This window comes from Urocampus carinirostris, chromosome 11, assembly GCF_059441175.1.
Source record: "Urocampus carinirostris isolate Australia breed hairy pipefish chromosome 11, RoL_Ucar_1.0, whole genome shotgun sequence".
Lineage (NCBI taxonomy): Eukaryota > Metazoa > Chordata > Actinopteri > Syngnathiformes > Syngnathidae > Urocampus > Urocampus carinirostris.
Window position 1 is genome coordinate 5,330,115 of NC_142359.1, and position 22,115 is coordinate 5,352,229.

A 22,115-nucleotide genomic window follows, 5' to 3' on the forward strand; every position below is an offset into this window, starting at 1 on the left:
AATACCCAATATAACGTTTCGCTATAGAGTATGCAACGGAAAATACTGTAATAAAAATAGGGTAGTATGCAAATGTAGGGGTGGGGTTTAATGTGGGATTTTACTCCCCGGGTGGAGTTAAAGAGCCTCATGGCATGAGGAAGAAATTATCTGCATTTCTCAAATAACATGTTGTTAAGTCATGTTTATTTGTGACGCCCTTAATAACAAGATATCTCAAAGGACTGCACTGGATTACAATGACAGCATCCCCTGATCTGAAACCTACATGAGGGCAAGGGAAAAACTCTCAAACCTCAGCATGAGAAGACAAAGAAACCTTAAGAGGCCGGATGACCAGGCTCCAATGGATGAGGCAAGGGCATCTATGTTGTTACCGAGTTGATTATTGGAAGTAGGGTTAACTAGAATCAGTCAACCACAAACAAAATCTAAGTGGTTAGCGCGTATGCGGCACAGTTCTGAGGTCATGAGATCAAACCTCATGTGTGGAGTTTGCATGTTCTACCCGTGTTTGCGTGGGTTTCCTCCGGGCACTCCGGTTTCCTCCCACATTCCAAAAACATGCATGTCAGGTTAATCGGCTGGTCCAAATTGTCCCTAGGCGTGATTGAGCGAGGGAATTGTCTGTCTCTGTGTGCCCTGCGATTGGCTGACAACCAGTTGAGGGTGTCCCCTGCCCACTGCCCGATGATTGCTGGGATGGGCTCCAGCATCCCCGTGACCCTACTGAGGATAAGCGGTACAGGTAATGGATGGATGGATATTAAAAAGGCTGCACTTTGCGCTGATAAGTAACAAAAAGTAGCTCTCGGTTTGAAAATGACACCTGATATAAAACAAGTCAAGTGATAATTGTATGGTGTAATAGACATTGAAAATAAGGAGAGAAGGCATCAATGAATTTGGGATTCGCAAGGAGAACAGGAGAGCACCAAACCCTCAGATCAGAAATGTCGATAATATGTGCTACCGGGGGGCTTTTGCGCATAGTCTGTGTTTAATAAACGTCCGACTCACTATATCATACGGCGTAGACAAAAAGTAAGGTGGTTCATTGTTTCCTTCAGCTGGGATGGACTCCAGGACCCCCGCGACCCTACTGAGGATAAGCGGTGCAGATAATGGATGGTCCGCGGGCACCTCATTTGTCCTAAGGGGCACCATGTTGGAGAACTCTGGTCTAAAATATAACTGTATTTATGTATAAACACTAGGGCGTGCATAAAAATATACTTATTATTAAGAAAAATATGCGAAATTATGTTATTTTGAACTCGAACGTAAAAGAGCAAAAGACGACCTCTGTTCGTTTTGACTTCTGGCAAAGTTTCATTTCCGATCCAATCAAAACACAGCAGCCTGTCACTTTGTGTGACGTCACTTCCGCTCCAAAATCCTTTGCGAGAGTTTGCCCAAGATGGCGTCGGCGCAGTTAACGGACGAGGAGCTTTACTCCGAATTGAAGCGCTTCGGTTTCACCCCGGGTCCGGTGACTGAGCACACTCGGCCGGTGTATCTGAAAAAGCTCAAAAAGCTTCGCGAGGAGCACCAGCGAGGAGCACGGGTGGCTAAAACACGCGGCGGCGCGACGGTCAACAGTGGCGGCGGCGGCGGCAACACGGCGGGAGCCAGGCCAGACAACCGTAAAGTCACGCACCTGAGACCCGGCCGGAAGTCTACCGTTCTCGGTTTCAGCTCAGACGAGTCGGACGCCGAAGCGCCATTAAAAAGGAAGTCTCTTAACCACAACGACAAGGCGCCACGGGGCGGTAGACCCGCTCTCCACAAGGAGAAAGCTCGCCATGGCGCGGGGAGTCTACTGAACAGCAACAATTCGACGTTGGTTCCTGGGGGGAACGGTCGTTTCTCCCCGGGCTGGGGAGGACGGGATGACGAGGACTCCGAAGAGGAATTAGAGGTTCCGGAAGACAAGTCCACCCGCTCTTTAAATGGCAGCAGGGCGTCGCACTTAAACACCGCCAAGCTAGTTGGGAACTACTCCGACACCGACGAAGAGGAGGACGTCTGGGCTGAAGACCACCAGCGGGGTATCAGAAGGAGTCAGACCAAGACTGTGGTTTCCTCCACCAACCACCCCGGTAGTCTAAACATGGTGGGCAGACGGAAGGAAGGGGAAGAAGGCGACCCCACGACGAGAAGCTTCCCGCGGGAGAGCATCTACGTGTCCCTTTCGGAGAACCACAGAGGAGAAGTGGAGAAGGGCAACGGCGAGGACGCCAGTCGCTTCAGTGTCGGTCTAAGACCCCGATTTTGCAACTATAGCAGCCTGGCCCATACCTACAGGGGGAACCACTCCAACCACAACGCCCCCAACCACTCGTATAGTCGGCCCCTGAAGGAGAAGCATTCCTCCGCACCGGAGGAAGATCTTTTGCAGCAGTTCAAAAGGGAAGAGGTGGCCACATCGAGCAGTTTCAGTGCCCACTACCTGTCCATGTTTCTGCTGACGGCTGCCTGCCTATTCTTCCTGGTGCTGGGACTCGTGTACCTCCGGATGAGGGGCACTGGGTCATCAGAGGTGGAAGTAGTCAGTAAGTATGACCGAATAAGACAGGGATCGGGAACCCTTCTGACTCATAGAGCCTTCAAAGTAAAATATTTGAAAACTAATTTCCACAAAACCATCAAACCCCTATTCCAGACATGAGAGAATTCCTCGCCGCAGTTAATTTCACTGTGACGTTTTATGATACAATAAAATCAATGGAATGGCAGTACAGACGCTCCCCGACCTACGACCATTCAACTTTCGTAAAACTGTAGATCCGAACATTTTTCCGGGATGTCGAAAAATATCCCGACTTTGCCGTAATTCAGATTTTGTGCACCTTTTTCAGAGTACAGGACATTACTGTAGTGCTTCTTTCCGCCACTACCGGCGTGTGGCGCTGTGTGAGCTCACCCAGCATCCACCCCGAAGAAGAAATCCGCTTCCTCTTCCTAGTTGGTGTGTAAATTTACTGTACTGGCTCTCCAACGCGCTAAGAACTTTTACCTTTTTATTGTTGAATATCTCGTGCAACCATTCAATATGGTTGGTGTAAAGAAGAGGTGAGCCGTTTCGTTTTAAATGAAAGTGGAATAAGGAAGCTTGATGCGGTTGAGAAATGGTTGGATCGTTTTTTTCCAGTCACTTTCTACCGCGGAGGAGGAAGTCGCCTAACTCTTGAAGCTCATCTTCCAAAAGTAAGTTAAAATTAACTTTAATGGAGCATATTATTAAATGTAATGTTTGTTTATTTAGTAAAAAACAATACAGGTTACTTATACAAGCCTTAAACATGCGTATGTAAACCTTAAACATACAAAATACAGTATAGCTGTGAAGCAACTTACGAACAAATTCAATTTACAAACGATCGTCCGGAACCTATCCCGTTTGTAACTAGGCAGCGTCTCTAATGCCAAAGACTAGATACAGATGCTGCCCTACTTACGAACGATCGTACATTAGTTGAATTGGTTCGTTAGTTGCTTCAGTGCTATATTTTGTATGTTTAAGGTTTATATAAGTATGTTTAAGGCTTGTATAAGTAACACAAATTGTTTTGTACGGAAAAATACACATTTCATAAAATAATATGCTCTATAAAGATGAATAAAATGAAGTTAAACTTACTTTTGGAAGATGGGCTTCAAGAGTTAGGGGACTTCCTATTCCGTGGTAAAAAGGGATCCAAACGTTTTCTCAACCGCATCAAGCTTTCTTATTCCACTCTAATTTCAAAAGAAACTGCTCACCTCCTCTTTACACTCTACACCAACCATAATGAATGGATGCACATGATATTAATCAATACAAATGTTTTTAGCGCGCTGGAGATACCATACAGTATGGTTACATACAAACTGGGAAGAGGAAGCGTATTTCTTCTTCGGGGTGGATCCTGGGTGACCTCTCACAGCGCCACCACATGCCGAAGCACTACAGTAATGTCCTGTATTCGGAAAAAGGTGCACAATACAAAATCCAACTTGCAGTAATGTCCGGATATTTTTCGACATCCCGAAAAAAATGTTGGCATCTACCGTCTAACGTGAGTCGAATGGTCGTAAGCAGCTCGGTAGCCTAGATGGTAGGGCGCCCGCTCCGAGACTGGGAGGTCGCTGGTTCAAGCCTCGGCCGAGTCATTGACTTACAACATTGGTACCCATTGCCTCCCTGCTTGGCGCTCGGCATTAAGGGTTGGAATTGGGGGGTTTGGTCACCTAATGACTCCCAACACAGCAGTTGGGTCTAAAAACCCGGCGCCGATCGAAGGCGACGAGTCACGTCGATAGCTTCGCGTGACAAAATGATTTCCGGTAGATACCATGTTGATGGTTGATACTGGCTGAATAATAATAAATACAAATACTAAGTAGGGGAGCGTCTGTACCGTCTTGCCAGCAGATTGCACCGCTACTGTGGATTAACGACTGGTCGGTCAGAACCGATCTACGTTGTAACTTGGGTTATACTTGAACCAATCAAAAAAATCTTTAAAATGTAGAAGAATGAAAAAAAATAGGCTTGAAATCTCTGCTGGTACCAGTTTTTTTTAAAGAATTGATACTAACGGGAAATAGGCTATTCTCAAATAAGAACACAGTTAGAGGTATGATGAATTGGCATTAAATAAATGCATATCGTCACTGTTAAAAAACACATCTGTTTTTTGACATTTTGTTTATATTTCTTTATGTGGATAGAGAATTTACAATAAAATGCAAAAAATAAACAATGCCCAAAAAACGGTTATTTATATTTTGGAAATACCTGCAACAGTATGTATACTAAAGAAAATATTTTGTTGGGATACAGAACTATTTGTTTAAACAGGTCAGTTTTTGCAGGGGGAGTTTTTCTATACTTTGTTATCGGTTTGTGCTAAAAGTTCATTTACTAAAGATTTGGTTATGGGTCTGAACAAAGGAAGTGGTATTTAACATTAGCCAAGAACCCACCACAAATCGTCAATATTGTATTTTGCAAAAGCAATTAAATAGACATGGCTTGTTTCCATCATTAATCTTAATGGCAATCAGAATTCCTTATAAAGCCGATGTTACACACTGAAAGCATCAGCGCAGAGAGTTTTAGTTATGGCTGACAGTGCAGAGGGCGAACAATGTCACCAAAAAGTTGAATCCGACTCAACTTTTGGTGCAAAGCAGCACCATGATGTCATCTTGCTAAACCCTTTACGGTCACTGCTGGATTGCAGGTGCATGCTTGTCACGTCTAATCATCTCAAATAATTGATTACAGTATGAAAGGCTCAAATGGGTAAATTATGATGTTACCATGGACACCAATTGGGTGGCATCTGCAAAAAAATGATGCGCAGTGCCTTACAAAAGTATTGAACACCCTAGCGTTCCTTTCCTCCCTCAAGAACTTGTAGATAAGAAAAATTCAAAATATTTTCTGAGAATCAAAATCACGTGAGGCATGATCGTAAAAAGAAACTATAATTAAAAGATTGAAATGTAGGCGTTGAGAAAATATGGGCCCCCTTTAAGTTAATATTTTGTACAACTTCCTTTTGCTGTTATCTGAGCAATAGGTCTTTTTGGGTATGTCTCTATGCATTTTGCACACATTGAAACAGAAATATTGGCCCATTCTTCCTTACAAAACAGGTCAAGTTCCTTAAGCTTTGGTGGTGATTGTATGCGCATAGCTTTTTTTGAGATATTTTTACAAATACTCTATGGATTGAGGTCTGGACTTCGGCTTTTCCATTCACTTTTATGTTGTCAGATTTTAAACTATTTCATACTCGATATTGATTTTAGGGTTGTCTTGTTGCTTGGCAAACCTGCGCCCCATTCTCAGTTTTTTGCAGAATCACCCTGTATTTTGCTCCATCTGTCTTTTCATCAACTCTAACCATCTTCCCAGTCCCTGCTGAAAAAAGCAAACCCGGATCATGATGCTGCCACCACCATGTTTGACAGTGGGGATGGTGTTTTCGGGGTGTTCTGCAGTTGTACTCTTATGCCACGCATAATGCTTTGCATTCACCCTAAAAAGTTCAGTATTTGTCTTATCTGACCAAAACACCCTGTTCCACATGTTGTTTGTGTCTCCTCTGTGGCTTCTTGAAAACGCCAAACACACCATTTTAAGGTATTCTTTTAGAAAGGGCTTTCTTTTTGCCACTTTTACATAAAGTTCAGATTAACTGATACATTAAATAGTAATGGATAGTACCACCCCAGCTGTGCATGCCTGAAAAGCATCCAATGTGATAATGGGTCTCTTGGTTTCTTTAGAGAGATGGCTAGGTATTGGTTGGTTTGCAGTATTTGATATTATTGCTCTCACGGTGCCCCGGATGTGTCAATGTTGCAAAATCTTCTTGTATCCCATCCTTACTTTGAAATTTTCCACACACGTATTCCAGGCCTGGCTCGTGTGTTCTCTGGTTATCATAATGCTGTCAGTACTCCAGTGTCTCCTTTCACAAACTCTGGGACCATCTCGGCATTTAAACTGAGACGGTTGTTGTTAGTCACGTGGGTTGACATTGGATCATTCAGAAGTCGTCAGGAAACTTCTGCAGTTGCCTAAGCTGAGAGAACAGTGGGTCAATACGTAATAAAATTAAAGTTGAAATAATATGGTTAAATTTCACGATTGTGTTTCACATGTTGTTTTTTAGCTTTAAGTTTAAAGCAGGGGTCAGCAACCTCTTTGAAGTGGAGTGTCACTTTCAAATTTCCTTGTAAATCAGTGTGCCACACCAAGATTAGTGACTCGTACAATCTTTTTTTAATATCCAATAGACCTGTAATTTTACACCAGTCCAAATATACCACATGGATATACATTTTAATCGTATAACTGTCCAATTTATCTTCCACTATTCTTGTTCATCAATCGACTAAAAAATGAATATGAATAACAAGTGGAAAGACCTGAACTACAATAAAAAAAACAAGTGCTATGGACAGCTAGCATACCATTCATCAATGATATCTTGTTGCAGAAAATATCAAAACTTGAAATACCAGCAGCAAAGCAGAAGGCACGCACACACACGCTTCTTTAAAATATTCGCCATCAGTAAATGTTTTTCTGTGCTTTGCTGTGCAGTGAGCAATGTGATAGCTTGCTTCAGTGGTGGTGTGGCTGTCACAAAGGTCTTCAGGTTCTGTGTTTGTTTGCCGTACCTGGACACCGCGCGTTTTAATGTCTCTGCCATGTCAGACTCATCCTTGAATTCATGTTTTGTCTCGTAATGACGTTTAACACTTGCTGTGCGAGGTACAATGCTCTTGAAGCATAATGCACAAAACAGCACGGTAATTTTATGCACAAAGCCCCGTTTGTCTGTCCACGCTGGTTGGAAAGAACCAGATGTTTTCGCTCGAGGAGCCGTCATGATTTGTTAATTTATCGCGTTGGCTGGGTTAAAACACGGATCTCTGCGAGGCGCCGCGCAAAAACACACTGACACACGAAGCAGAGATGGAGGGGCGCTAATGTAAACCCTCTAAATAACACGGCGCGCAACTGAAAATTTCTAAATTTCAGGTAATAATGCGCATTTTTAAAATATAATCATCATTATTTTGCCGTGTGCTCGCGTGCCACTGTTTAGTGTGGTGTCAACTATGAAGTCCATAATCAATTTGAAAAACTTTAATTGTAGACCCTGTCAAGACATGGCAATTCCCATGTTTTTGCCTGAATCGTTTAGTGAAAATGAAAATATGATTTAGCCAACAGTTTGGTGAATGAAGGCGACGTGGGGAGAACTGGCATGTATAAACTCTGACACTGTTATTCTACGGTAGAATCCACCGTATACTACTCTTAGAGATTTTCATGTACAGAAACCGGCTAAGCTTGTACTGTAACCTGAAAGCTTTATTTTGACTGCATCTTCTTTGTGTTTTGTTTTAGTTAAGAATCATCCTTTTGGGAGTGACTTTGACAAGGCACATGTAAGTACACGTTTTTCCTTTTTGTGTGTGTTGTTTACAAACAGGAACCGAATTAAAATTATTTTTATTGTGAAATTTTATTCAGGACAAGACAGTTCGGGATGTCATCTTAAAGCTGCTTCTCAATCTCCATGATCATCTTGCGCACATTGCTGGTACGTATCGGTGACTAGATTTACACGACCTTTTCAAAACCTTACATTTGGCAAAGTTTTGGTTTCGTTAACAAAACTGCAGTTCCGTGTTTATGCTTTCCATTATTGTACCCGTTTTCTACTTCTTCTTGGTGAAATTTGTACCGTCCAAGATTCTTAGACTTTGTAGTCAGGAATGTCATCTGCATACGGAACCCACAACAAACCTCAAATCAATACAATCCTTTCTCTTTCGCTTTTTCATTTTGATTTTTACAGTGGAAAGCTGCGGTATCTCACTACTTCAATTTTATATATACCCTTTATAAGAGAGCGCCTGGCCTGGAATACCCATTTTTATATTTCATAAATGATCCGTTTGATCAAGTTTCCTAATCTTTATACAAGGGTTGACAAAGTCAAACGGATGGAAGGAAGGGCCAGACTGATCGAATTTTTAAAATGACGCATAAAGTCTTGTGAACCTACTAAAAGCTAAAAGTATATTCCAATATGATGAAATAAATCAATCAATATTTTCTTGTGGCTTAAACAGTCATGATTACCGATGTGAATCACCTGTGCCCGCTCATTTGGCGCCAATCGCTGCGGGTTCTGATTGGCTCCCTGTCCCTATTTAAACCCAGTCCTGTCAATCCCCTGTGGTCAGTCCGTCTGCGAACCGCTGTTTATACAAGGCAAGCCTTTTTCGACTCTGACTCCCGCCAGCCCTGTTTTTGCTCCCCTTTGTCTCCGGCTACTACCTGTTTTGATCCCGACCACGTCTGCTCTCCCGTCCCGGCTTACGACTCGTTTCTGACCCCGACCACGCTTTACTCTCCAAGTCCCGGCTACCGACCAGTTTTTCCGTCCCTGACACCGCCATCGCTCGCTACGGAAGATCCACTTCCGTGTTCGGATCACAATTCGAGTGCGAGAGAGCGACTTGCTTCCCGCGTCCAGCAAACACGTGGGCGCAGCCTTTCCTCTTTCTTTCAATAAAACTTGTGGTAAACGTTACGCAATTGGGTTCTGTTTCCGTTCTGGTCCTGACACAAACAGTTATATTTAATGTTGAACAGGTAGAATAGACAATTTCCTTGATTTAGAGATCCAGACGATGTAAACATTAATTGAAAAAAAAATCCATAAGCCAGGCACCATCAGTTGCCTTTGATTTTGATTTGAGCAACATTGTGCTGAAATAACTTCAAAGAGAAATATGGCAATTTTCTATCATTCACTTAACAACAATAAAAGTACAAGAAGTAACACAGTATAAACAGATACACAACTATTGCTGGTGTGTGATACATTAATGAATCAAGATCTTCTCTGGGGCCCAAGAGTACTTTCTTAGGGGTCAGATGTGGCCCACTTTCCTTAACTTTGATATACGTGCTTAAATGTTTTAATGTCAAATTTACTGATATGACAGGATGTCTTATTTGGTTATGCTTATATGTGCGTATTTCTTTCATGTTTCTAGGGCAACATGACTGTGGAGACGAGCAATATCCAAACAGAAGTCTATCCATCAAGGAGGTCTCAGCATACTTGACGGTATAGTTATTAATGAATCGTCTGTCGTATATCGATCCCCGAATGTAAACAGTTGGCCATTTTGGATGGGTCCACCAAACGTGGTTTGATGTTGTAATGGGTTGACACTAAATTGGTTGGATGTTCAAATGAAAGAGGCTTTTTTTATGGCTTTACCGTTTGTTTCCAAGTACTGTTACCTGCAGGGTTTGTTCGGGTGCTTGAAATCTTTGACAATGCCTGAGTTGCTGTGTTCTGGCAGTCTGACTCGATAGACCGCGCATTGAATGAAGAAAAATCAATCAAGTGTGCTTGAAAATGACTGAAACACCTGTTCTTGTGGCTTCGCTTTGCAATTGCATTTCTTTTTCCTTCGTGACTAACGGTAGCTGGCATTACTTTGTAACGCGCATCACGTAAAGCGTCATTGCCCCCTATGCGTCGCACCAAAGAGGGCCAGTAAAGAGACCAAGGTGCAGAGTACTGGAGAAATGAGAACATGGGCTTTGAAAGAGCTTAATTTTGGCCGTGAAAAAGGTCTATGAACCCTGCACCTGGAGAGTGGAGGCCAGAGCGAGAACCTCACTTACAATGCGCTCTTCAGAGATAGCAGGTGTGCGCTACAAACCCTGGGCAAAATATTCCACCGTTTCCTACCTGATAGGAGCTCCAAACAAAATTCCAAGTGTCCCTGGCTGAAAAGAGCGCACCCTTTTCCAGTGAGTGCAGGGCAGAGAACGCAATGAGACCCTCAAGGATGGCCAGGACAGGCTAAACCGCCTTGCCCATGTTAGTGCTCCGTTCTCTGGCAAGAACAAGTCCCAGAGATTGCAATATTTGAAGCCTAACCCCTAAACCACATGCTTCTCTCTAGCGCTTATGGTTCTCAATCACAATAAAGATGGTAAACTTCTCTTACACCCATCCATGTACAAACACTACTATACTTTTTTATTACACTACAATACCCTCGTACACATTCTATTATACGGTCATACATATACTACTTTACTATATCAAACATACTAATATACTCTCATTCACACACTACTATGCTTTTCACAAACATAAAACACACACGCTACTAAAGACTCACACACTATTATACTCTTCGAACATATGCCGGTCGTCTACCTGATTAGGAACTGAATGAATGAATGAAAACTTTATTACGAACATTAAAAAAAACAGGACAAAAACAATGACTCAATAACAAAATAATGTTAAAAAAGGGGTAGTATGAAGCAGACGCTTATTTTCCCTACCCCTTCATCTTCCCTATTAATTACATTCTATAGATGGCTCCTTTTGTGTCTAAATACAACACAATCTCAAGGATACACACATTACATAGGTCCGATATCCAAAATTATAACAATAGTCACATATTTTATACACTAAACATCGTAGTACCCATCCCTCAATGTCATAATGCCACTAGTCACCAAACATCATTGTGACACCAATGATAATAACAACAATAGCAATACTATTATACGTCTATATGTACGTATTATATGTGAATTTCCCTTCGGGGATGAATAAAGTATCTATCTATTAATAATAACAGTTATGATATAACAATAGCAGCAATAGCAACAAAGTTAACCATAGTTTTAAACACAGTATTTCCAATCTCCCGTATCACTCATATCCCATTTTCTTCATCTCTGTTTTCCGCCGGTAATGTTTTTTTTTTTGTGTGTTTAAATTTGACCCCGTGAATAGTTGGACAATGTTTGATCTCGTCTTATAAATTGTTCCAAAGTTTGACTCCACACACAGATATTTTTCCTGGTGGTTCTCACCTTTGGGATTTTGAATTTACTACAGCCCTTTAAGTTATAAATTCCCTCATTCCAAATTAATCATTTTTGGATGTTTTTGTTGACCTTAAATAGCAGTTGTGAAGTGAAACATTTTACTAAATCATCCAATTTTAACCATTTGGACTGCAGGAATAATCTATAACCAAATATTTATAACCACCATGCTGTTTCTGATATTAGGAATGTTTGCAATGTTAGTGGAAATATTATTAACATCTGCTGCATTTTAGAATCAAAATGAGAGGTTTGAAGACTTAATCTACACATCACTAGAATGGATCATCCGCACTGGCCAAGATATTGGCATAAGGTACCGGAAGCTTATTTGCTATTTGGCATACATCCTGGTTTTCCGATCAACGATCGCATTTGCTCTGTTTGTAGGCTCACTGGGCAGTTAGCCAATGAGCCTCTGACGGACGTGTCCGAGGTGGCTTGGCTGGAGTCCACGCATCCAAGGATGGCCTTCACATGCCGCTTCCGCCGCGCTTTCCTCACAGTCATCGGCAGAGTCGGCCTTTTGGCAACCGGTAGGACATCCACTGCTTCCTTACACAGTAACACTGTGATGTCATTACAACTGAAGAAGAATTTGCCCTAGAGGATCAGTGGAATGTGTGTCTCATTTGTCATGTTTCAACCTGTAAATCACGCATGTGCGTGTTTGCGTGCAGTGGTTGGCGGTCTGTGGGGTCTGGTGTGTTACGTCAAGTATCGCTGGAAGAGAGAGGAAGAGGAAACGAGACAAATGTATCATATGGTGGAGCGAATCATCGGTGAGAAGCGCGTCACTGTCAAAGAATCCTTGTTGATTGGCATGGCTGAGCACAAATCATTTTTATAAACCATGACTTGCTCTTTTCCTCGGTATTTAGATGTGTTAAGAAGCCATAGTGACGCTTGTCAAGAGAACAAAGACCTTCAGCCCTACCTGCCCATACCCCACGTTAGAGACTCCCTGGTTCAGCCCCAAGACCGGTCAGTACAAACATGCAATCACAAACACCCACATCACTTCGTTTCGGGGATACTTTAAGGTTCGAAATGGATGTATTGAGACATGTATTGAACTCCAAAATTTTACTGTTTGTTAATTATTTGATCAGTAAAGGCTTTGAGAAAATGAACATGTAGATTAAGCCATTCATTATTTATACCTTAACACATGTTTTACAATGAACAAAGCCATGAAAGTGATATGGGTCAACATGTAAAATGGCTACCATAAACTATTTGTTAAATGCATGAGTAAATTGAATAAGTATGGGTTAGTATGTGTACAGTTAAATTAAAAAAATATATATGTATATATTTTCATATATGTAACTGCGGTGTACCTGTCCCACCAAGGATCCACATTTAGGCTGAACTGGATGATGAGGCTTTTATTTCAGTTACGTTAGCAGCGCGCTGGAGACTGCAATGAGCGACACAACATACACACACCATGTGGTTAGCACCTCCGCTGGTTCTCAAGATCGTTAGCGGCGCGCTGGAGACTGCTAACTATATCAAACAAATAGTTTTCTTTTCAGTAACAATACAAAACAGTTCAGAAAATCAACCATTACAATAATTTTTACATACATTTTAACAAGTTACTTTTAACCAATGGTCGTAAAGTGGTTTTAACTTTTACAATGAATTCAACTCAACATATTTATTAATCTGAATTTTAACCAACATCATCCTTTTTATATATTTGTGAAAACAGAAATAATTACAATAACGAGTATAAAAAAACGGGACCAATTTACCTGCAATGAGCAACACAACATACACACACACCATGTGTTTAGCACCTCCGCTGGTTCTCAACATCTATGACTGAAATTAACCTTTCAGTCCAGTACAACGTACGGCAAAATTAACATAAATGGCGACAAACAAAACGAAAATAAATCCAAACAGCTTGACAACATCGACTACATTACTGTGTATTTTGCAAGATTTGTCAATTGTGGTTTGAATTTTGTCAATTAACTTTTTGCGGAGCACCAAAAGATCGTGGCTTACCGTTAGCAGCGCGCTGGAGACTGCTAACAATCTCGGCTTTCCAGTCATAAAATCAGAGGCTAAACTTAACCTTACCCCGTACCAGCAGGTGGCGCTGTTGGACTCGTCCTTGCAGGACACTTGTACACAAACTATACAAACATATTTCAGCAGGAATTTCAACAAAACAAAAGATATTATTACACCCGTTACGTTTATATATCATACATGTTAAGTTTCCGAAATGGGAAATCGGGGGATTTTTTTTTCGACGCGATTATTATTATTATCATTATTATTATTTGAAAAGACAACAATAAAATTCGTTTTTCGATCTACTTTATTGTTATTTTATGTTTACATGTGATTATTACAATGTTTAATAATTCCCAATTTTCTGGTGTTCTTTAACATAGTCAAATGTAGCACTCTTATTTGTCTGCTGCTCTCGAAGGAATGAGATCACGTGGAGTTCCAGATTACGATTGCCGAGTCTCGATCAAAGCTTTTTCCGGTGCAGAATGGCGAAAAAGACGATGATAAAGACTGGTGATAATTCAGCTACATTTTAATCGGCAAAACTTTCGGCGACCAAAAAAAAAAAAAAAGTACTTTTTAGAAATCGGTAGATGTTGCTCTCAGATCGGTAGGCGGGAGAATCGTAGCCAAAGCAGTAGTCTCCCGACCAAATCGGGAGACTTAACAAGTGTGATATCCATCCATCCATCCATCCATTGTCTCCCGCTTATCCGAGGTCGGGTCGCGGGGGCAGCAGCGTTAAAAGGGAAGCCCAGACGTCCCTATCCCCAGCCACTTCCTCCAGCTCATCCGACGGGACCCTGAGGCGTTCCCAAGCCAGCCGAGAGACATAGTCTCTCCAACGTGTCCTGGGCCGCCCCCGGGGCCTCCTGCCGGTGGGACATGCCCGGAACACCTCCCGAGGGAGGCGTCCAGGAGGCATCCTTATTAGATGCCCGAGCCACCTCAACTGGCTCCTCTCAACGCGGAGGAGCAGTGGCTCTACTCCGAGTCCCTCCCGGATGACTGAGCTTCTCACCCTATCTCTAAGGGAGAACCCAGCCACCCTGCGGAGGAAACTCATTTCGACCGCTTGTATCCGGGATCGAGTTCTTTCGGTCATGACCCAAAGTTCATGACCATAGGTGAGGGTAGGAACGTAGATCGACCGGTAGATCGAGAGTTTTGCCTTTCGGCTCAGCTCCCTCTTCACCACGACAGACCGGTACAGGGTCCGAATGACGGCAGACGCTGCACCGACCCGTCTGTCGATCTCCCGTTCCATCCTACCCTCACTCGTGAACAAGACCCCAAGATACTTGAACTCCTCCACTTGGGGCAAGACCTCCTCCCCGACACGGAGGGAGCATACCACCCTTTTCCGACTGAGAACCATGGCCTCGGACTTGGAGGTGCTGATCCCCATCCCGGCCGCTTCACACTCGGTTGCGAATCGCTCCAGCGAGAGCTGAAGATCACGGGCTGAGGAAGCCAACAGCACCACGTCATCTGCAAAAAGCAGTGACGCAATGCTGAGGCCCCCAAACCGGACTCCATCCCCGCCAAGGCTGCGCCTAGAAATTCTGTCCATAAAAGTTATGAACAGAATCGGTGACAAAGGGCAGCCCTGGCGGAGCCCAACCCTCACCGGGAACGAATCCGACTTATTGCCGGCAATGCGGACCAGACTCTGGCAAACCCTGCATTTGTACAGAAAATCTCTCCTGTAACATCTAACACATAGGCTAGGTTCACACTGCAGAGATTAATGCTCAATTCCTATTTTGGGGTGAAATCCGATGTTATTCCAAATAAATGCGACTTCATCTCCTGTCTGAACGCCACGAGTGCCCTGCAGGCGCAGAAGAGGACACGTAACGTCACACACAATAGGCTCATGTCTGCGGTAGTACTTATTGATGTTATCGGCGGAGCGTGGTCCCCTTTATTGATAATTAAATCCAAAATATTGCTTTTCATCCATTGGATGCTATCTCTGCGGTCATGTAAAGTCATATTTATTCAATCACAAGGAGTCTCAAAAGGGCTGCACAGACCAAAGATGACTGCAAACCTCAGACTATTATGACACCATCCCCTGATCTAAAACCCACATGAGGGCAAGGAAAAACTCAAAAACTTCAACATGAGGAAAATGAATAAAATGTTGATTGCATTGGATTGCGGTGTGATTTGAATGTAAATATTGTTAATTACCATCGCAGTTCGAATCCCGGCTCCTCCGTGTTACATGTCGAAGTGTCCTTGGGTAAGACACTGAACCCCTAATACACCCAATAAGCAGGTTAGCGCCTTACATGGCTGCACGGCCTCTATTGGGAAAAGTGAAGCACAATGTAAAGCGCTTTGGGAAGTCTTGACTTGAAAAGCGCTATATAAATGCAGATCATTTCATTTTTCCTTCATTAGAGGATTCTGGTTCTGATCCCTTAACCACACGGGTGGTTGGCGCACAGTTTCCTGTGGTGTGTCTTGGGGAAGTCCAGCCTGGTGGCGCCCATCCCTCTCCAGGCCAACAATGAACTTGAGCGACATGTTGCGACGTTGGCTGTTTTGTGAGATGCAAAAGAAACCAGTTCTCATCTTGTCAAGTCAAGTCATTTTTATTTGTATAGCCCTTAATCACAAAGAGTCTCAAAGGGCTTCACAGGTTATTACACATAAGCAGTTTAGGTTATTCATATGTTATAGAGTAGAAGTGAGTCTTAAGCTTAGATTTAAACATTTCCACTGAGGTTGCAGATCGGATCTCAGGGGGAAGAGCATTCCACAGCATTGGTGCCCGGATGGAGAACGCTCTTAAACCAGCAGAACACTTCTTCTGCGAATGTGTGAATTCACGACACTGTTTTCGTCCGCTGCAGTCGTTGATTTCTCCGCTTCTCGTCTGCTTGATAGCGGAATAGTGGCATCTTCCGCCTATAATCACACGCAGGTTGCATGAATGCGTTTCTACCGTAAAGATCTGATACGTTTTGAATTTAGGACCACATATGAAAGTGGACAGAGGACTTTAATAGATTGAATCCATATTTCCCTGCAGCGTAAACCTAGCCTTTAAGCAGTGTCTGAAACTCGTGACAAAAAGTTAGCGAACAGCAGGGCAGACAACTCTGAAAAGTTGCCTGCCCAGCCATAAAGTTGCCTGCCCCATTTTTCACAACTTGAAACACTATAATCCGACTAATCGTAAAAAAAAGGTTGCAAGGTATTAAGGATTGATAATCAGAAAATATAACAGAACAACACTTTAAGTTTATCAGAAATCTACTTATCACATTCATTGCATGTATATGACATGGCTGTTTTCCATCTGCCGTCAGTATGTACCTGTATCTACTGGTCTTCATTCGTGCGATGTTTGCGTTGCGTTGTCTGTTACAAGCCACGTGAACTCCTCTTTCCACGATGCGTTTAATGTACGTTAACGTTTTGTAGCTTCATCAATTTTGTTCGCTTTTTTTGAATATATCTTCTGGGGCTGACGTTTTGGCTTGATTCCTAGCCACCTATCCATTTTTCTTGTTCTCTGTGCGTCTACTTTGGGAAACGGATCTTATAACGCTCGGGAAAGTCCGGAAGCACCAAGTTATTCGATGCAGTCTTCTGATTGGCTGCTGAGTACGCAAATTGCCAAACGAACTGAAATCTCCAAACCGAACGAATACTTCGAAATCTGAATATAGCAAATGTTTGATTTGAAAAATAAAAATATTTTTGGGTTTTTTTTTTTTTTAGGGTGTCGGGGCAGATGTTATTCCAGACACGCCTTTAAGACACACTTGTTATCTTGACATTCATGTTTTTTATCACATATAGCCAATGAAATCTACATTTTACTGTTAAAAATTTTAGTCTTTTATCCTTTATGAAAAAAAAATTCATATCAATTCAGTCCACCGACATGCATGCACAAACATCCAACTTTTGTTTATCTATCTGGTAGCTGCTACCGCATCCCCCTTCACAGCGTGAACTCAGAAGTGATGGGCACGGTGAGCGCAATCTCACTCTGCACTCTTAACAGCTGAATTCCCTTTTTAATGCTTGAAAATGGCCACTGGGTGGCGCAAAGCGATTTTTGTCAGATCGGCAGGCAAGATGACAAGATGTAATGTGGACGATTGAAAGAAAGGGCAAGTGTAGTAAAGTGCTCGTCTTTCGGTTCTGATGACACACACTACCATTACTTCTTTGCAGGAAGAAAATGGAGAGAATCTGGGAGCGTGCGGTAAAATTCCTGTCTGCCAATGAATCCAGAATTAGAACAGAGAGCCAGACCATCGGAGGGGCAGACTTTCTGGTCTGGAGGTGGATCCAGCCGTCTCTCAGTTTTGACAAGTCCTCCTCGGTTCCTTCCAAAGTTTGGCAGGGAAAAGGTAGCGCTTTCAAAATGTCTCACCGCGCTCTCCCATGAGTCCTTAGCTCAAAACCCTTCTCATTTTCTTCTCAGCTTTTCCGCTCGACCGACGGAACTCCCCGCCGAACAGCTTGACGCCGTGTCTGAAGATCAGGAACATGTTCGACCCCGTCATGTGAGCGACTGGCTTTTTTGGGACGATGAGACCGGAACTAATCGATTGTCCTTTTTTCAGGGAGGTGGGGGAAAACTGGGACCTCGCCATCCACGAGGCCATCCTGGAGAAGTGCAGCGACAACAACGGGATCGTGCACATCACGGTTGACAAGAACTCTCGAGAGGTATCGATTGACACGCGCGGTCACAATTTTCGGAAGATCTCACAGAGGGTCCGTGCTACTCTTCTCCACAGGGTTGCGTCTACGTGAAGTGCCTCTCTGCAGAGCACTCGGGGAAAGCCTTCAAGGCACTTCATGGCTCTTGGTTCGATGGTAGGTCAAATCAGATTTTTAACGCACAAGAGAGCATTAGAAGTTTTCTGTCAGCAAAGGTGGGGTGGGTCCTTTGAGGTCTCCTTAAAACAACTGCGCCTATCTTTCTTTAAGCCAGTGCTTCTAGTCAAGTCATGTTTATTTGTATAGCTCTGAATCACAAAGAGTCTCAAACGGCTGCATAGATCAAAGACCATTGCAAACTATTATTACAGACTATTATGACACCCTCATATAAAACCTACATGAGGGCAAATAATACACATATTATCAAATATGGGGTTAAAGGATTTTGGGGTTATTCTTTTGTGCCGCAATCATCTTCGAAAAATAGGCTGATTTTGCAGAGGCAAGGGCTGCTTCTCAAATGTTTTCTGTCATGCTCCCCCTAGGGGTAAGAAAACCTCTTGCGCCCCCACCCCCAAGCCAGTAATGGCATTTACTGCACTTATATGTACCAGTTTTTAATTCCATGCGCCTTATGATCTAGTGTGCCTCATGTATGAAAGATCTAAGGTGCCCTGAAAAAGTATTCGTCCCCTTCCTGAATTCCGTGTCTTTTGCATATTTATCACAAACTAATTTTAATATCCTACAGAGACAACCCAAGGTAACACGAAATGCAATTTTGAAATGTTGATTCCATTTACTAAAGCACAAATAAGGTCTAGGCTTATCTGGTTGATTTGCCGACTCATTAGGATGGAAACACGCTAGACTTGGTTCTGACTCGAGGAGTTTCAACCTCAAACGTGATGGTGTTACCGTGTACTACCGTTATTTCTGAACATTATTTAGTTACATTTGAGGTGCTGGCTAAATGTAGTATTAAAAAAAAGAAGGATAAGAAGGCATAGTTTCTAAGCTCTCTGATCTTCTTTCAGGAGTAGTTGCGTTGTTTCCTTTATATAAAGGCTCTATTGACTCACTCATGAATGAGTTTAATGCTACCCTGGCTTGTGTCCTGGACTCAGTAGCGCCCATACAGCTTAAATCACGACCTAAAAGACGCACGCCTTGGTTAACTGATGAAACGAGATCGCTTGAACAAGAATGCAGGAAATCTGAAAGAAAATGGCGCGCTACCAAGCTTGGGGTTTTCCGTCAAACCTGGTATGACAACTTGTTAAAGTATAAAGCAGCCCTTGCCTCTGCATAATCAGCCTATTTTTCGAAGGTGATTGCGGCACAAAAGAATAACCCCAAAATCCTTTTTCAAACTGTAGCATTGCTAACGAGGCAACAGATTATCCCAGATAGTTTTACCCATTCAGCCCATGACTTTATGGTCTTCTTTAATAAGAAGATTCAACGCATACGGGTTGAGACTCTTTGTGATTAAGGGCTATACAAATAAACTTGATTTGACTTGACATGACTTGTCTGGCCCTTGGTGACAAAGTACCTATGGGATAATGAATTCCACAATAGTCTTGTCACTTGTAGACCAGCATTTTCAGAGCGAAAGCTCCGGACCGGAACATGGGGGGAAATTAAATCTGTCCATGCATGATTTTGTATACGACCAACAGAATCTTAAAATCACATTTTAAGCTAACGGGTAGCCAATGTAGGTTAGCTAAAATCGGGGTCATGTGATCAAACTTTCTTGTCTTAGTTAAAAGCCTTGCTGCAGCATTTTGTACCAGCTGAAGGCTCTTGATTGTGGACTTCGGGAGACCGGAGAGTAGTGCATTACAGTCATCGAGACGGGATGAATTATAATCTCCGCATTTGACTGAGACAGCATAGGACGAATTTTAGCCATGTTGCCAAGATGGAAAAAAGCTGTTCTAGTAATATTCTTAACGTGTGATTGAAAGGACAGATCGGGGTCAAATATGACACCCAAATTTTTGACCGAGTCACTCTGGGTGATCTTACATCTCTCAATGTTCAGAGCAGTTTTTGAGAACATATGCAAAAACCCAGAAGTAAGGAAGGGGCCAAATCCTTTCTTTTTTTTGGGGTATGATAGATAGATAGATAGATAGATACTTTATTCATCCCCGCAGGGAAATTCATATTTCCAGCAGCATCCCTGAGCTGAGAACAATACAATAATAAAGCAAAAGGAATACAATATACAAATACCCAATGCGACGTGCTAATACCCACTGTAGCGTGTTTTTTGAGTATTTAAATAGTGCTACATAAAACACACACTGCAATCAAAGTACGGTAATATGCAATGTAGGGGGTGTGGTTTAATGTGGGCCTTTACTCCGCCGGGTGGAGTTAAAGAGCCTCATGGCATGAGGAAGAAAAGATCTCTTCAGTCTGTCCGTGGTACAAGACAGTGACAGCAGTCTGTGGCTGAAGCTGCTCATCTGTCTGGAGATAATGCTGTGTAGTGGATGTGATATATGCGGCTTATAGTGTGGAAAAAATACAATATTTGTGTGTGTGTGGCAGGTAAGCTGGTGACGGTGAAATACCTGCGCCTGGACCGGTACCACCAGCGCTTCCCCCAATCTCAGGCCTGCAGCACACCCCTGAAGGCATCTCGCCTCCACACAAACGCCACGGACACTTCGGCCAGCTCGCCAAACTCCTCGGGCTTTTCCTGAGACCTCCGTGAAAATCATCCCCCTTTTTTGTTCCTCCCCTTTTCTATACGAGTTATTTTACTTTTTTCCCAGTGACGGATTTTCTACAAAGTTCGTATCTGCTGCTCGAATGGCCGAAGGTTTCCACGTTTGCGGCCAATACAGCAGGAAGGCATGTGCAGACTTGAAGAAGCATCGCTGTAAATATATGGGGATGACGGCACAAGCTTTGGATAATATGCATTCGGAGCAAACCACAGGTCTCTCTCCCTCTCGCCTACCACCCCCCCCCCCCCCCCCCCCCTTACAGAAAAAGCCACTGCTCTCTTTTTCAATGTTATCACAGGCTGACATTTCCACCAGTCGTAATCCAATATTTTCGTGACGACGTATGTAACCTATTTACTTTTGTTCGGTCTCGCCCTTTACTCGCATTTAGTAACCCGTTTTTTGTTTACTACCCGCCTCGTTTTTTTTTTCGAATCGACGCCTTCGGAGCGCTATAAATATACGGACGGTTTATAAGCTCTCGAGACATAAACGCTTGTATTTTTTTTTTTTCTTTGATTTCGCAGCACCTCCTTATCACGACTAAGATGCACCTCGTTTGTGGGTTTTAATGCAGTGAATTGTCGAATTCAGTATTTGCAGTTTATGAACGACGCACATTGACAGATGTCCACAAATCCGGGGAAAACGTTTGCAGCAGACATCCCAACTGTGCCTTAAACGTTTGCTACGTTTCTTCTTCTTTTTTTTTTTTTTACCGGGGGGAATGTGCTCGACTCGAAATGTCGAAACCGGTCGAGAAGGGCTGCAAAGCCCGCCATTGATTTTGATAGAATCGACATCTGAAATTTGGTATTTTGTAGCCGTTTCCTCTGATTAAACCAAATGCTCCTCTATTTATTTTTTTAAATCCGCCACGGTGATGTACTATTTAATGTCACTAGAACTGTTACATAATGTGTCATATATTTCTTTGGTTTGTATTTTTTTTTTTCCATTAAAGATTGACCTTGCATCCGCTGCCGGACAATTGCCAGGATGTTTAAAACAGAATAAAGAATTTTAGTAATAATTAATGTGTCTTGTTTTTTTTTAATCTACATAAATGCTGAAAAGTGTTCGTAGTCTCGTTTGGCAACTATAATTTTGCGTAGGCATCTAATTCAACTCGTGTAGCACGTTGAAAAATACAAATATTTAGGCCT

At 42.7% G+C, this 22,115-nt stretch overlaps 1 protein-coding gene across 1 annotated transcript; it reads left to right on the top strand.

Annotated features, from left to right (window-relative positions):
• The first annotated feature begins 1,409 nt into the window (after positions 1 to 1,409).
• On the top strand, positions 1,410 to 21,982 carry lemd3 (LEM domain containing 3). Its single transcript, XM_088348651.1, has 13 exons — positions 1,410 to 2,555; positions 7,922 to 7,962; positions 8,048 to 8,117; positions 9,586 to 9,659; positions 11,698 to 11,777; positions 11,852 to 11,997; positions 12,142 to 12,243; positions 12,343 to 12,445; positions 17,702 to 17,880; positions 17,955 to 18,036; positions 18,097 to 18,202; positions 18,274 to 18,352; positions 20,768 to 21,982. Exons 1-13 carry the CDS (start codon positions 1,421 to 1,423, stop codon positions 20,920 to 20,922), a joined length of 2,352 nt encoding a protein of 783 aa, XP_088204777.1. The 5' UTR covers positions 1,410 to 1,420; the 3' UTR covers positions 20,923 to 21,982.
• The last annotated feature ends 133 nt before the right edge of the window (positions 21,983 to 22,115 follow it).

What these genes read in the sequence shown, in the direction of transcription:
- lemd3 (XM_088348651.1), top strand. Translation starts at nt 1,421, where the DNA reads ATGGCGTCGGCGCAGTTAACGGACGAGGAGCTTTACTCCGAATTGAAG. An exon ending in GGCCAAGATATTGGCATAAG is followed by an intron (nt 11,778 to 11,851) that starts GTACCGGAAGCT and finishes CTCTGTTTGTAG; the next exon opens with GCTCACTGGGCAGTTAGCCA. An exon ending in AGTCGGCCTTTTGGCAACCG is followed by an intron (nt 11,998 to 12,141) that starts GTAGGACATCCA and finishes GTTTGCGTGCAG; the next exon opens with TGGTTGGCGGTCTGTGGGGT.